This window comes from Polistes fuscatus, unplaced genomic scaffold (genome assembly GCF_010416935.1).
Source record: "Polistes fuscatus isolate 324 unplaced genomic scaffold, CU_Pfus_HIC Scaffold5, whole genome shotgun sequence".
Taxonomy (NCBI): Eukaryota; Metazoa; Arthropoda; class Insecta; order Hymenoptera; family Vespidae; genus Polistes; species Polistes fuscatus.
Genome location: NW_025113129.1, coordinates 7537723 through 7553875, shown reverse-complemented (window position 1 = coordinate 7553875; position 16153 = coordinate 7537723). Strand labels below are relative to the sequence as shown.

Genomic DNA, 16153 nt, shown 5'->3' with positions numbered 1-16153 from the left:
TTTTGTTCTCATTTCGTATACAAACGATGGTCGTTTACAAAGAGAAAGGGGGAGAGAGAGAGAGAGAGAGAGAGAGAGAGAGAGAAAAGAACAAAAAAAAATGAAAAATGCGTGAGAAGTAACAAAACCAGTAATCTAATCGCGAGTGCTCGACGAAGTATGCATCGAAGGTTTCCAGTTTAATCTCGAATATTTTATTATCGATTGTTTAGTGATTCCAATGATCAATTGAATTATATACCGAGTAGAGATTAGCTTGTCCGTGTTATTGTTTTCATCTATTATTATAGCTATAGATTCCTCGGCACGATTTCTATCGATCGAAACATTCCAGATCTCGCTAAATATTCGTGGAACCTTGTATCGTTCTCATTATGCCCTATTGCTCCGCTATTCCAGCAACTTCGCTAGATGGTATTCGATTCTGAAATATTCGGCTGAATAGAATGCCGAAGTTTCTTATGTCTATTTACAAGTTTCTTTCTTTCTATGATAATAATATAATCGATTCTTTATCTTGATTACCTTGTGTCGTAACGTTATTTCCCTCTTTCTTCGTCTCATCTTCTTCTTTTTCCTCTTATTCTTATCGTTAAATTACTATTAACTATTGTTATTATTATATAATTAATTCTATTATTAATATTATATTATTATTATTATTATTATTATTATTATTAATATTATTATTAATATTATTAATATTATTATTATTATTATTGTTATTATTACGTAGGTGTACATAATTATTATACATATCTGTATGCGTGTAATACGCTTGGAGAACGGTCGACGCATTCGCGCCCTCGCGTTCGCTCTTTCTTTATTCGGTATCGGAAATAATCAATTTTTTTGTAAAATTAATCTTTGAATTATATTAATATTCTTCGGACAGGTTATTTATTTTTGATTAATGAATGAACAAGCAAAAAAGAAAGGAAGCGTTTCGATCTCTATCGGGCGGGCGTATATGTCGTTAATGAATTTGATACGATGAGACAGAAGAAAAATAATCATTTTTATAATATGACATAATCACTGCTCGAATCTCGTCTCGTTAAAGTCACTGTACTGCGTTGTTTTTTTCTTCCCCCCCTCCCCGTTGTTTTTTTCTCTTCCTTTCTTTTTCTTTTTTATATGAAAGAGAGAAGAAAATGAGGGACGATGTAAAGGAGTTGAAGTTTTTCGTTTACGACAAAATAGAAAATGACGTATCGACGATAGCAGTTAATATCGCGTATGTACCTTCGTTATTCCTCGTTACTCTTCGAATATTAAGAATTCTCGTTTCTCTCGTAGATCGATCGTTGCCATCAAAACTTTTCCGTGCGTAACGAATGAAGACCGATATGCTTTTAGATGCTTTTTAAAAAGCGAGGAAAGCGGAGTTGAGTGAGAAAGTGAGAAAGAGAGAGAGAGAGAGAGGGAGAGAGAGAGAGAGAGAGAGAGAGAGAGAGAAAAAGAGAGACAGAGAAAGCCTCTCTACGTACAAGAAAATACTTTCATACGTTATTCCTTCTACGAGTTAAACTTCAATTCTTTTTACATTTTCCGATTAAATATATTTCCGAGGCAATCTTAATAATCTCGTATTTTAAATCTTTGTTTTCTTTTCTTTTCTTTTCTTTCTTTCTTTCTTTCTTCCTGCTTTCCTTCTTTCCTTCCTTCCTTCCTTCCTGCCTTCCTTCTTCCCTTCCTTCTTTCTTTCTTCCTTCTTCATCTTCTTTTCTTTTTTAAAGTAATTGTAGTTTTAAATTTGTATTTTATCTTTTTATTAACCCTGTAACTACCACTAGAATTTGCGTGCCGCTGAGAACACCGTTTCCACAAGCACATTATTATTTTACAAAATTCGAGCACGTTCTTACGACAGTTCTCGATTTTGATAAGATATAACAACGATCGTTTAAATATATTATTAATCGTATGGACCCGAAACAGACTTTAAACGCGTAAAATATTTTATAAACTAGAAAACTCTTACACGTTACTCTAGATATCGACGAGAAATAATAACGATCATTTACATTTTTTTAAGACTTATGTATGAGAGATAGTCTCTGAGATACATTAAACATCAACGCGTAGCTTTAACATTTATTTCGCCAACTCGAATATTTCGATTTTCATGAAACGCGCAAAAATCTTCGTATAGAAGCTATTTAATTTTATAAATTTACAACGATTATTCTTTTGATTGCCGTTTATCGAATAATTTTGATACCAATCTCTTCCTTTTTTCCTTTCTTCCTTCTTTCTTTCTTTTTTCTTTCTTACTTAACATTTTACTTATTATTTTGTTTTTTTCTTTTATTTTTAAACAATTATTTTCTTTATCTTGCGCTAAAATGTGTTTGAATTTTCCCCGTCTTCGCCATTTTTATATATGGACAGGATATGAACGGCATTGCCATCTAGCGATGATAAAGAGGACCGATAACTTACGCTAATACTCGACAGCGGGTAATATTGCTTCGGAAGTTGACTTATCGTCGACAGACCATCGGTTAGAACATTTTTACGAAAAGATGATAATTTTGACGATTTACCCGTCGAGAAGGGCAGTATTTTCGATTTTGATTGGAATACATTTTGACGATCGTTAAAAACAAAAATATTTTCTGACGATTTCCTAATATAATCGATTTGATAATCAATAACGATAAAGAAACAATCAAATTTTCACGATGTTTTTCCTCTAACTCTCTCCTTACATAGGTTTCGTTAATATCGAAATCATTGAGTTGGCGTATTACTCTTTCGAGTTTTTTTTCATGATAAAAGTCTTTTGATAGTTAAAGGGTTAACGAAGTATTTCCCACTAAACGATGCGATTTTTAACGTCGCGTTTGAATATCATTCGGACGACGACGTTTTGATTCTCTCGACGTGTCTCCGGAGCTCACTCTATTGGGGATGGTAGTGGTGGTGGGTTGTCGTGGAGCAACAATTACGATTACCAACGCGTATTTTTATTTACATAATTCGAATCGCGTGCCGGTCTCGCACGTAATGATTCTTGGCAGGCAATCGAATAATCTTCCACGAAAATCTCGCATATATCCGATTAGACCCGACCGACGGCGATCTCGACGAGGTTGAATAAAATGTGAAAAAGAAGAAAAAATAATCAAATAAAAAAAAAATCAGAGGGTAAGAGAAAAGAGATAGATAGAGGGTGAGATAGAGAGAGAGAGAGAGAGAGAAAGAGTAGATGACAAAATGAAAGAATGATAATAAAAGAAAAAAGATGAAACAAAAAAGTAAAAAGAAAAATCCAAAGAATGAAATAAATTGAAGAAGTATAAAGAAGAAAACTTGTTAAAGTAAAAGGAATATGAATGGAATAAGAATGGAATAAGAAAGAAGATGAATATTCGTTAAAAACGCGGACTGGTGTAATCTACCTATCGCGAATGGAAGTAGTCGTACGGATTTAAATAATTATGGACATTTCGAAGTGAAATCGTTTATCGTGCCAGAAGGAGACTGGTTACGAGTATAGTCGTCAGCAGCATTTCGTTCAGGATCCTCCTTGCGGCCGACGTTTTGCGCCGCTGAATTGCCGCCATTTTGTCACCTGGAACAAGAAATAGAAGGGATCGAATAAGAGTGGAGTAATTAAATTAAAGTTTGCGAGACGAAGGTCCGACGGGATCGAGAGCTCGGACCGATCGGTACAGTCGTTGATCAAAGTCGTCGACCATATCTTCCGATTCACCCTCTCAACCCCTTTCCTACCTCTTGCTTTCCTACCTATTGCTTCCGCTAATCTACTTTCAACCTTTGTTTTCTTTTCTTATTTGGATTCGTTCAACACGAGTTCTATAAATTCGACGATCGAACGTGCACTATGTTCTATGGAATCGTTTCTTTCTTCTTTTTTTTTTCTTCTTGTTTTTTCTTCTTGTTTTTTTTCTTTTTTTTTTAAAGGGAGGAAGCTGAGTTTACCCGAATTAGAATAAACTATCGTCGAGTAGTACAAATATTCTTTTTTTATTCTTATTAGTAGGGAAAAATTTAGAGCGCTTAAAACTTTTCTCAACTCGCTTTATAACTTTTGTATAATTTTAACTAAAGATCAAGTTCCATTTCAAGAAATGTCAATGTGTAACCTTTTAATTTTCGGTACTATGACCTTAAAATAATAGTTCTTGATATATTTGTTCCTTTTAATTAAACATGTACTATTTTAGAGATTTAATATTTTGTAGTGATTTAAATATTAAGGTTTTTTATTTTGGTTGAAATATTTATTGATTGTAGGATCGATTATAAGTAGGATCGTGTAAATGGGGAAAATATAAAAGATTGAACGAGAACAAGTTTAAAATTCATGCTAGCATGGATACGTCGCGAATAATCGAATCTAATGTAATTTTAAAAACGGATTTTCATTATTTTTTTCCGTACGAGAACAAGGGCGAATTGGTTAGATGAATGAAATGTAATTCATTATTTCATTATTCTTCGATCGTTCGTGATCGATGTATAATTCAAAGGAAGAGAAAGAGGAGGAGAGAAAGAGGAAAAGGATGAGAGACAATGAATCTAGTTGAAGGAAATTCATGCGATAGGAAAATTGCGAAAGGTTGTAATCGTCGAGCGGATTCGATATTTTGTCCCTCGAGTTCTCCTCGTTACGCTTGCGAGTCTCCCGCAAACGGACTTATTGTTAGTTCGCTTTGTCCGGACTTTCGCAAAAATTACGTTAACTTTCCGCTTAGTTAGCTCAAGTACCCCCTTTTTTTCTAGGCAACCGGTGTTGCAGGCGTCCCACACAAAATATTTTACTCTAAGCGGCTACCTCGGTTTAACTTCGTTCTTGGCTTATATCTCGCCTGGGAGACCCTACGTTAATTAATCGGAAAGTTAAATTCGGCTAGGGTAAGGCTATAAGGAAAGTAAGGGTACCGTGATTTGCGGTAACCTAAGAAACCTTCGATTTAACGATCTTCGACCAAATTATATCTTTGTATGTATACCCTATATATATGTGTTGATATATACTGTATACATAATAATGTTACGTATACATATACAGCGAGTTATAGAAGTATTCGGACCCTTACTATCAATTTAAAGCAATCAATATTTTCTTGTAATACAATTTTATAAATTCTTATCCACAGAAACATATTTTAGGATAATTTAATTTTTAAATTAATTATCATTTTATTTCAAAAGAGCATTTTGTTATAAAATAAGTAAAATTTAATATAATTGATAAGATCGTATTATAATTTTATCTTACGTAGATGCAAATATTCTTATGAAACCAATTTTTGATCATTTAAATAAAATGATATTTCTCTAAAAATAAAATGTTATTTTACATAAAATTGATATCAATTTAAAAGTTGAATAATTCTAAAATAGGTTCCTGCCTGTAAGAATTTTGAATCTTTACGTTACAAGCAAATATTAATTATTTCAAATTTATAATGATAGGAGCACTTACGAATACTCCTGTGGTTCATTGTACATAAATACATATGAACATCGTTAATATTAATAGAACATAGCTCAGTTAACTCTTTTTATAAAATGACTTCCCCGTTATATCGTTTTATTTTTACGATCGATTTCTTGATAATCCTTTTAATTGATATTCTGGAATTCAAAGGCGGTAAATTTCGATGCTAGTGTCTGACAATAAAGTGGTTTAATTCAACTTCCTGATCAAATAGTGAAGATCTTCGAAACTAAATGAGTTCTGGATTTATGAACAAGAGTTGACGTAAACTTTGTCAATTACGTCACCGCTACAGCATTATAGAAGACGTGTACCAAAGCACAAAGGGACGTTCGTAGTCTGACAACTGGGCCGGTATAATGCGTAAGGTTTCCGTGTTTTAGTCTTCAAAGAGCTTAAGCTTCTCGCTTTAATCTAACATAAGAAAGAGAACTAGTGGTAATTGACGTTCGACAATTTTTCCACGAACATTTCGGCTTCCTACGTTTTTCTTTAACATCGATCGTCGAGTTCAAAGTTTCCTCGATAAAAGCGAAAAAGTAAATTCAATGAAACGATATCGAAGGATTTCTATAAGGGAACATGAAAGAAACTTAATATAGAAAGTAATTCATGCTTAATCGATAAAAATAAATCACGTAATTTTTCGACTTTGATACAAAACGATCCTTTAAAGTATTAATTATTTCTATGTAATAATATCTATACGTACCTCGACCGTGTAAAAAAAAGTAATATTACATTAAATGATTTATTTGATATAAAAGTATTTTTCTTTGATATTATTAAAGTATGTCGCGATAATATCAAAATATGACGTGAATTATTCTTTAATTCACTTTTTTATGTATATTAGTTCTAACCTATATTAATATCCAACCTTTTTGCTAATATCCTTCAATAAAGATTATTAAAAATTTTAATTAACGAAATGAATACGAACATTATTATTAGTATTGAATTTATCGGCGATTTACCTAAATATATGCATAATCATTGCATAATTATTTAATGTAAATTAATTTCCTTTCTAAAGTTATGCCATTAATTGTATCGATCTGATCTAAAATCGTGCGCTTTTATTTATAATATTCTATTATTCTCGATATTTATTATTTATTACAACTTTTTTACACTAGGATCAGATTGTAGAATATTTGTTGAAAACAAGAATGGTATTTTGCGAGAGTGGTTGGATAGAAAGAGGAAAGAAAAAAATGTGAAAAAATGTGGAAAAAAAAGATAAAGAAAAGAGAAATGAAAAAAAGAAGGTCGTGATTTCTTAGCCGTCACGTTTTCCTACGTGTACTATCAGGATTCATGACGCAAAGCTCCGGGGCCTTCAGATTTGCAACATTCATCGGATATACGTGTCCTTCGTGAAGCGCGAGCACATGCACATTTTTACCGTAATTTACGGCGAGCCGTTCGCCCATATGTTCCCGGGAGAGCGTGAATTACGATCCTCTGTATATGTATGGTAGCGTAGCTACAGGACGTTAATACACGCGCAAAATTCGTGGTCCGTGAGGAGACGCTATAATGGACTCGGTGTCTTCAAAATTTCATCAGAATGTGTACATCTAACGTAGATCTACTTGGATGAAACCTACGTGTATGCGTATATGTATATTTATAATATACACAGAACGAATCCGCAGGAAAGTTGCAAACTCTAGGGGTGTATACTGCATGTAAAAATAATTTACAAAACAAAACTCAAATGTGTCGTTATCCGATGTTTTCTTTATTTTTAAGTAATAACGTCATAACGAAATTCCTCCCACAAATTGTTCTAATTATTGCGTTAGAGTTGCGTCATAGCACGATGGTCATATTAATTGGCCACCAAAGTTTCCTGATCTCACAACATTAGTCTATTCTTTGTGGGACTGGTTTTAAGAAGAGATATGTAAAGTAAAAGTTGACATTCGGGATGCATTAATTCGATGTATTAGAAATATAACAGCCAATATTAAAAAAAAGGCACGAATCAATTATAAGAGCAACGGGTGCCCTTTGTAAGCGAAATAGAAAATGTTTAGAAAGAAATGGCTATATTTTTGAACCTTTAAAAGTGTAATAATAATTCAGTAGTTAAAGTTATGAGATTGAAATTTTATCTGTCTTTAAAGCTAGCTTTTATTTGTACAACTATATTCATTATTATCCGTTCTTATTTCTTTCTGTATTTTGAAACAAATGCTTTGTTCTATCGACTTTGAATTTATATGTTTCCTGGTTGAAGTATGTAATTATGTCTTATTTTATATTTTAACTTGGGCGGTATAGTTATTTCATGACTTAATAAATTTCTCATTTTAACATATGTACATATACGATGTGTATTCAAAGTATTCGAACGAAAAATTATTTTAGTAAAATAACTACTTATTCCATTTGATTTAATTATCTATCGAAAATTATTGAAATCGATTAAATGATTGTGATTACACACACACACACACACACTGTACTGTGTAAATTTTATTCTTTCATCTCGTTTAATTAAATAGAAACAGATACACGAACCATCGTTAAAATGAATTTAAAGTGTTAATGAAAAAATGATTAAATAATGGAGATTAATTTTTGTAAGTATGTATGTTTGCATGTATGTATGTATGTATGTATGTATGTATGTATGTATATGTAATATGTAAAGATAGAAGAAGAGGAGGATTCGTTTTCTCATAAACGTTCCATCGGGAAATGGTACGAATCGATATTAGGTCGACTAAATATCTCTCTTTCTCTGTTTTCTCTCTTTTTTCCATCTTTTCTCCCTCTTTCGTTTTCTTCTATTTTTCTAGAGTAGAGAAACACGAGGAAAACTACGAGGCAACCTTTCCCAACGTTCTCTCATTACTTTTTCATGGACATTCGGTGCTAGCTTCGAATGGCGTGTTGGAGCTTGCTCGTTCACCCTTTGCATCATCTGGAACTTAAGTTTGGTCCCGTGCACAGGAGATAGAGGAAACGCCTTATCTCGCGAATGGAAGCTCAAACCTGACCTTTCTTCTTCAGGTAATGCCCTCTAGGAAGATGAGGAAGAAAAAGTAGAAAGAAAGAAGAATAGAGGAAGAAGAAAGAAAAAAGAGAAATAGATTATGTCTTGGGTCGAATCGATTTTTCGAAAGTGAACTAACAAAAAGGAGAATTGCTAAAAAAAATACATTTATATAGACAAAAAAATAATATTCGTTATCGTAGGCTAATTTGAATCTTCGAATAATGACAAGTGTATATCTAAGAAAATGAAATAAAGAAATGGAAGAAATCAAACGAATGTTTAGAAGACTAAAGACAAAAGTCGGGGCAACCCTCGTTATCCCTCACGATTCTTGAGATTACGTCGTTCGAAGGATCACGATGATCCTTTTACCCTCGACCCCTTTGCTTTTTTCGTAATCTAATTAAGCTTTTCCAACAAGGCAACTCCTCCTTCCTCTTTTCTTCGGTCGATTATGAGGGTTTCACGATGAGGCGTTCTGCTCTCTGAACGAACGGACTATGATCTTTTTTTTGTCAGCCTCAAGAATTTCGACAAAGAGAAAAAGAAAGAGAGAGAGAGAGAGAGAGAGAGAGAGAGAGAGAGAGAGAAAGAAATAGAGAGAACGAAAAAGATGGAAAAGGAGAATGGAGTTTTTTGTTCGTCAAAGCTTCGTCGTTAGTTTCGAGTTTCATTAGGAAGGGGTTAAATATATATAATATATACATATATGTGTGGGTGTGTATATATACATACATATGTAATCTATTATAGGTAGAAAAACATGGACATATATTGTGTATGTGTATATAAATGTGTATGTAGGCATAAGGGATAAAAAGAGTGAGAGTGTGTGCGTGTATGAGAAATAGAGAGGTACGCTAAGGGAGGTCATCGAAGTGATCGATCGTCGAAGAACCAAAGAAGCTCTTCTATCTATCTCTCTTTCTCTCTGCGAGCTCGCTCGAGTGCTTCTACTGGGGCGTGGATCCCAACACGTTCGATCTCCTGACGCTGAGACGAGTTACGTGCGTGAATACGCGCATACACATACAACCACGTCACATCATACACACTATACATTACACACTGCACATTATATACTAATTCGTAGAACACACCAACACACACACACACAAACTTATCGGAGCGCCTATTAAAGCACGTATTATTTCTAAAAATATCCCTTTGCTTCGAAGAGAGTGTGCTTTATGCGTTGATAAAAAATTTAACGAGTAATACGTCACTTTGTTTCTTTTTTTTCTTCTTTTTTTTTTGTAGTACACATATATACGCAAGTACACATTTGCACGCGCCCGCTTCAAGCTTCTTTGTGTTTCTTCGCGCGTTGAATAGTTAAACAACGTCGTGATTTACATTATATGTCGACTAAAAAAGAGGAAAACTTTTGAAAAATGTATTTATCAATGTAACTAAAAGTACTTACAAGTTACTACATTTTGTCGTTTCGTTTAATGAACTACGATGGGAGAAACGGCAAAAAAGAAGTATAGTTTTTGCTCGCTCGCTGAAGTATATTCTCGTTTGGTGGAAAAAAGTAGCTAAGGGCTAGCGAGAAAAGAATATACGTTATAATAACAGACGGTGTTTTTTAATATAAAGCTCGCATTAAGGGGTGGCAAAGGGGGATAGGGGATTGGAGGGGATGGACTGATGGGGTGGAGAGAAGACAGACAGAACGGGAATGTGCGCGTAACTTTAGTTACCCTGATGAATATATTTTGACCTTTTTTACGTCGTTTCTCGAGTAACGCGTTAAACAGTTTCGTTTAAGCGGATCAGAAATGTACGTATACCTATACATATAGGTATATATACACGCACACGCACAGACAGACAGACAAGCATACACACATACGTAGTTCATAGATACGAATATAAGTACTCAAGCATGCTCGGAAGTTGAAGGGTTTTACTTTTAATACCTTTCTAATACCTCTTTGTTCATCGTAATCTGTTTGAACTCATCCCTTCGTAAATACTTATTACCGTGTAAGAAGACGATTCAAAGATGTTCGTTTACGTATTCATCTTAATATTTTTTTCAAATTTTTCAAGCTGATACACGTATCTATTTTTTCCTTCGTAATTTTCATTAAAAGCGATTATTCTCGTATCTCGTTCTCTCTGGTTTATATTTCTTTTCTTTTTTGAATAAAAAATCCATTTCTTTCCAATCATAAATAGCACCTCAAGAGTTCCACTTTCTCCGTTATCTAAACGAGGAACACTTCAACGTATTTCGAATTTTTCATTAATTATCCGTCCCCCTAAGAATAGTGGAAAAATAAATCAACGATTCCGAGAGATAGGAGAAGGATACCTCGAGGGAGTTAACGTTATCGCGTTCACTCTTAATTATCGTAAAAGGTAAAATGTACGCGTTTTAGATTCCGACTATTGTTGTTTTCTTTTTTTCATCCTTACGAATTCACGAAGATGCCCATTTATTGTGACACTATCAATTTTTAAAATATTTCTCTGTATCGTTCATGAAATGTGTAGGAACATTAATCGCTATCAAAAAATGATTATGAAAATTTCTTTCTTGTTTTATTTTTTTTTATTTCTTTTTTTTTTCAAGAAGAATACCCATACGTTGTTCCAAACAATATATTTATGTTATTCTAGTTAGACTGGTAATACATATGTATGTACATACATAAATATACTCACCCTCGGTAACGAAGACAAAGATGGATGCAGGCTTGGTATTGGACGCGTTACACGTGTAATTGCCGGAGTCCGATTCCACGGCCTGGCGTATCGTCAGTCGACTCTGGGTTGGTCCTGGATCGGTTTGTACGGTGACGCTGCCCCGCGAGGTGTCGTAGTTTATCATCCGGTTATTGTGATACCAGAATACGTATTGCGGCGGCGTAGGGCTCTGCAAGCAAAAGATAAAGAGAACGATTTCGTTTGACGGGCCTGCCCGGATACTACTACCTTTTACTATATTTTTTTTTCTATCTACCCTCTCATTCTCTCACTTCCTTCATCATTCATTTTTTTTCTATTTTTTTTTTGTTCTTTAAATGGAAAATGGTGTGCACAACGTATGTGCACATGTATGTTATTACTTTATCACGAAACTCGACGATGCGTTCTCGTTTCTCTAGGTAGTAGGAAACGATTTCACATCGATTGTTATAAATTACCGGACAATTTCGTATTTGAAATTTCTTCTCTTTCTCTATCTTTCTCTATGTAAATTTAAAAATGTGTTCGTACATACATATTGACGTATAGACACATATCTATTTTTTTTGTCGATCGCAGACATTTTAACTTCTGTGTTTTTTTAAATTAATAGGTTGCTCATTTTTGCTTTCCTCGCATTGGTTCATTGAATTAATTTTAGAATTTTTAGAACAAACATGTGTGAACAAATTTTTAGAACAAATTGAATTAATTTAAATTAATTTTTAGAACAAACGGAAATGAGACGAAAATAAATCGACTAGCATGGACCTCCTTGATAATATCGACCTGACGGAAATAAAAGTGATAACAGAGAGGGTGAAACAAAAAGAAGAGTAAAAGAAAAAAAGAATAAATGAAGGGCGTTCGCGTGTTTTCTCGCAATATGCACCGGATGCGTGTCTATAATATTAACTTTAATCGTTCCGCTTAGGTCGATAGCAACGCGATATTTTTCTGTCTACCGATATTAGAAACGGTAATTACAGATTTTTCACCTCAGAAAATAGCGTGTCATCTCGACAGTGGATATCATATTTTGTACTTATTATTTAAATACAAAAACATCGTTAGACGCTAGTGTGTGAAATTTTTCACTTGGGACAGATAACACGTAGTCCCACATTAACGATGATTAAAAAATCATTATACTTGATTAAATATGTATGAACATTGGAGGGGTTCGAGGCCATGATGAATTTTTTATAGGTCGCGTCATTCCATAAACTATCAGCTAGAATCCGTTAAATTTAACTTCCAATTAATGCGCAACGATTTAAATTACACGAGTATATATAATACATATTCACGTATATAAAACATTTGGTATAATGATGTAATTCACAATATTTTAGTCCAATCTATTTCTCATTGATACACGATCTCTCGTAAATTCTCGACAATTTTATTTATCGACAAATGGACCCAATATTGAATTTTATATTCTCTCTCTCTCTCTCTCTCTCTCTTTCGATGATGATTACAATCATCAAAGTATTCTACGAGATAGGTGTTGATAATTTAATGTCTAAACGAGATGAAAGAGAATGGACAGTTAGAAATCTTTGTATGTAGGACAAGTTCGCAATTTCTATGTGAGATAAAACCCATTGAAAGAATCCTTGCTGTAATTCGTTTTGGTATAGAAGTATATATACGCCTACATAGATAGGTATAAATGTAGTACGTATATATTGTAGATACTTCTCTATACTTAAAGGGTACGCGAGGAGTTAACTTGAGCATGAAAGAATAGCCGGTTCAGAGAGAATCCTACGAGCAGAGATTTTCGCGCTTGACGGATCCTGGCAAAAGAGAAAAGCATAGAAAGTGGGTAGGTCGGAAGAGCGCACATTCTTGCCTGTTAAATGTTCCTTCTTTTGTTTGTTACGTTAGTTAAGGTACCAGCCCTTAAGCCGACTCTAGCGGTTACACACTGCGTTGTAGTTGGACTTTATGAATACCCTGTTCTATACCATGCTTGGTCGAGTTTTCTCTTTCTCTTTTTACTTTTCTCTTTTACTTTGTTATTATTGGTTGAAACAACGGTACTTGGGGGTAACAAAAAATGAGACTACGTGCGACAAATAAAGTCGTCACTTTTTTAAAGGATTACTTTAAAGGACACATACGGAATATCGATGCAACATCTACTGAGAATATCGAGATCCGAGTACTGTACTTCGTAAGTTGGAAAATTCAACGACAGGAATTTAATATTGGGAGAGAAATACGAGCGTACTCTCGTATAGACTTAATTTTATCAAGCACTAATGGATACACGTGAGTGAGCTTTTTCTAAAAAGCGAGTGGAATATGAAAATTAACGTTCGCGTTACAGATGAATATGTGCGAGTATATCTATATCTATCTATACTAATTGTAAGTATATCTATGCATATATATTATATATAAGTACATATATGCGAGGAAACCTACTTTCTTTCATTCTCGTTATGCATATTGCAATGTTAATCTTCTTATGTTAATCTCCTTATATTATTCCTAGTCGTTACGGTAATCTTTAATCATGTATATACTATTCATATATTTTATGTCGCATTTCTATTATAGTATTATATATGTTCTTTTTTTTCTCTTTTTAACAGAAATAGAATATAGATTTACCGTTAAAATTAGAAATCCGTTAATACACCAAATAACCAGCTAAATCATGAAATAACTATATTGATCAAGTATAAAAGAAGGCAGAATTAAATATTTTAACTAGGTAATATAAAAATTTACAAGAGAAAAGTTGTTAAAGTATGAAATTGAAATTTTATCTGTATATTAGATCCGAAACAATAGCACGATAAACACAATATTGGTTTTCAAAATGCAAAAAGGAAAAAAAAACGGATAATTACGAGTATTGTTGTAGAAACCTCACATTAAACTTGAAGGTCTTTACTTGATCTGCAGAGGGTGGGACGAGTAAATAAAAACTTTCTTTTTATTTATTTCCGATAGCCGAGGTAGTATAGATTTTTAAACGTATAATAAAATTATTTTTATATGTTTTCCCTGATACGCTTAGTTATTTAGTGCAAGACTTATAATTAGTATTTTCACTAATAAATTGAATTATACATTTTAACGGATACATATATGTATATATATATTTGAACGCGTAAGTAAAAACGATAAAGAATAGAGAAATAATGTGAATAATTGAAGAGAATTGAAAAATATGCGAGATCGACGAGAATGACGATGGTCAAACAAAGGAGGAAATCGTGGTGAAAGAGGAGAACGATTAATTGGCCTCGTCACCGCGTTTTATGCCAACCTTATCTTACTTTAATACGGCAGTAGCGTGAGATGCGCAAAATGGAAAAGGACAAATTACTCTTGACAAATGGAATGAGCTTGCTACTCGGCTATCCTTCTTCTTTTTTTTTCCTTTCTTTTCTTTTACTTCTTCTTCTCTTCTACTTCTACTTCTACTTCTACTTCTTCTTTAGATGGTCGTAGAGAAAAAGAGAAATAAAGATAAAGGACTGACGAATAAAACGTTTTCGTGAGCTCTCGACAATAGTCTCTCGATGTGCTCGGTTTATGGCGAGTATTGAACCAATCGCGTACATCCGTATACTACTTTTTTTTTTTATTGTCACCCGGTTTAATTAACGTCCCCAAATTCGGGCGTTAATTAAGCGACTTTTAGATTAATTATAATGCATTGCCGCCGACCGTACGGTAAAGTATTTAAGCATTGAAGAAAGAAATTAATCAAATACAAATTTCTGGCAACGTAAATAACAAGAATTTGAATGGCTTATTCGAGGAAGAATCGTTGAAGGATGGTCAAATTATTTCGCCGGGGTTGTTCTTTTTTCCTCCTACGTATATGAAAAAATCATCTGCAACGAATGAAAAAGCCGAATACAATGACAGGGGAAACGGTAGAGAAAATACGAAATCTCCCGCCCCATGAGAATCCCAATTACGAAGGTCCCCAAAGAGCTTTGCCTTCAGAATCGGCGGCATTGATATATGAGACTCGTCTTGAAAATCGTATGACTGGGTTTTACGAGCCAACCTGACGTTCTTTCTGCGTTACCAAGCGAAACAAAAAGAAAAAAGAAGAATATAATGAAATACGAAAAACCCCCCCAAAAAAAAAGATTTTTTCTGAGGGAGATGTGACGGTGTTTAGAGTAGGCCGAGTAGGACGTCAATCGGTGGTAGTTTTTCGATTAAAACGAAGAACGATAAATTCGGTAGCTTTCGAAAGGAAATCGAGCCGTCCAATTTCCGAGCGATCGAGTCTCCTCGCTGAGTACAACAGAGTAGTCTCGCTTAAAACGCAAAAGCGGAAGTGAAAAACAGATAGACAGAAAGGACATATATAGGGGGAAACGCGATCGCTGATTCGACCGAAAACATTTTTCGCCGATCGCTTTGCGCACGTTTTTTCTGCCATCGTTCTTTTTTATTTTTTCATTTTTTTTTAAATATTTTCTTTTGTGTATATATATATAAAAACTCGGAGCGAGTTTTGGTCCAAAGATAGATCGAATTACTTGGTAGGTGTACGCAAACAGCAGGTGTTCTTGCGTCAGCGTACACCCTTCCGTATCACTACTACCACTACTATTAACACCATCACCATCACCCTTCTTCTCTCTTGTTGGTTTTCATACGAATTTCCATCGACTCATGCTGCAGAGTTGCGTGTGTCGTTTATCTCTCTCTCTCTCTCTCTCTCTCTCTCTCTTTCTCTCTCTTTCTCTCTCTCTCACTCTCCCTATGCACCAATGCACCGACGCTCATTCGCTTGCGAGCACATGCCTATATCTAGCGTAAGTTCGCCGAGTTGCACTTGCCTGTTTTGCAAGCTCGAGGGGCTTCCGGATTGAATCTGTATACGAAGCGTTGGCTTTTAACTCTCTCTTTTTCTCCCCCAAACACATGGACATCGACATATATACATATATACAAACAGAAATACACATTTG

At 34.1% G+C, this 16153-nt stretch overlaps 1 protein-coding gene across 2 annotated transcripts in view; it reads right to left on the bottom strand.

The window, feature by feature from the left end:
• Positions 1 to 3260: 3260 nt before the first annotated feature.
• LOC122522275 (zwei Ig domain protein zig-8) overlaps positions 3261 to 16153 on the bottom strand; it is a 188785-nt gene continuing 175892 nt past the window's right edge. The window contains exons 6-7 of one of the 2 annotated variants that reach the window (XM_043643192.1): positions 11166 to 11376; positions 3261 to 3580 (exon numbers count right to left, since the gene is read on the bottom strand). In XM_043643192.1, coding sequence (XP_043499127.1) covers positions 3471 to 3580; positions 11166 to 11376 — 321 coding nt within the window. In that variant the 3' untranslated portion in view covers positions 3261 to 3470. The remainder of the gene's footprint in view (positions 3581 to 11165; positions 11377 to 16153) is intronic. The other variant, XM_043643191.1, reaches the window with a different exon arrangement.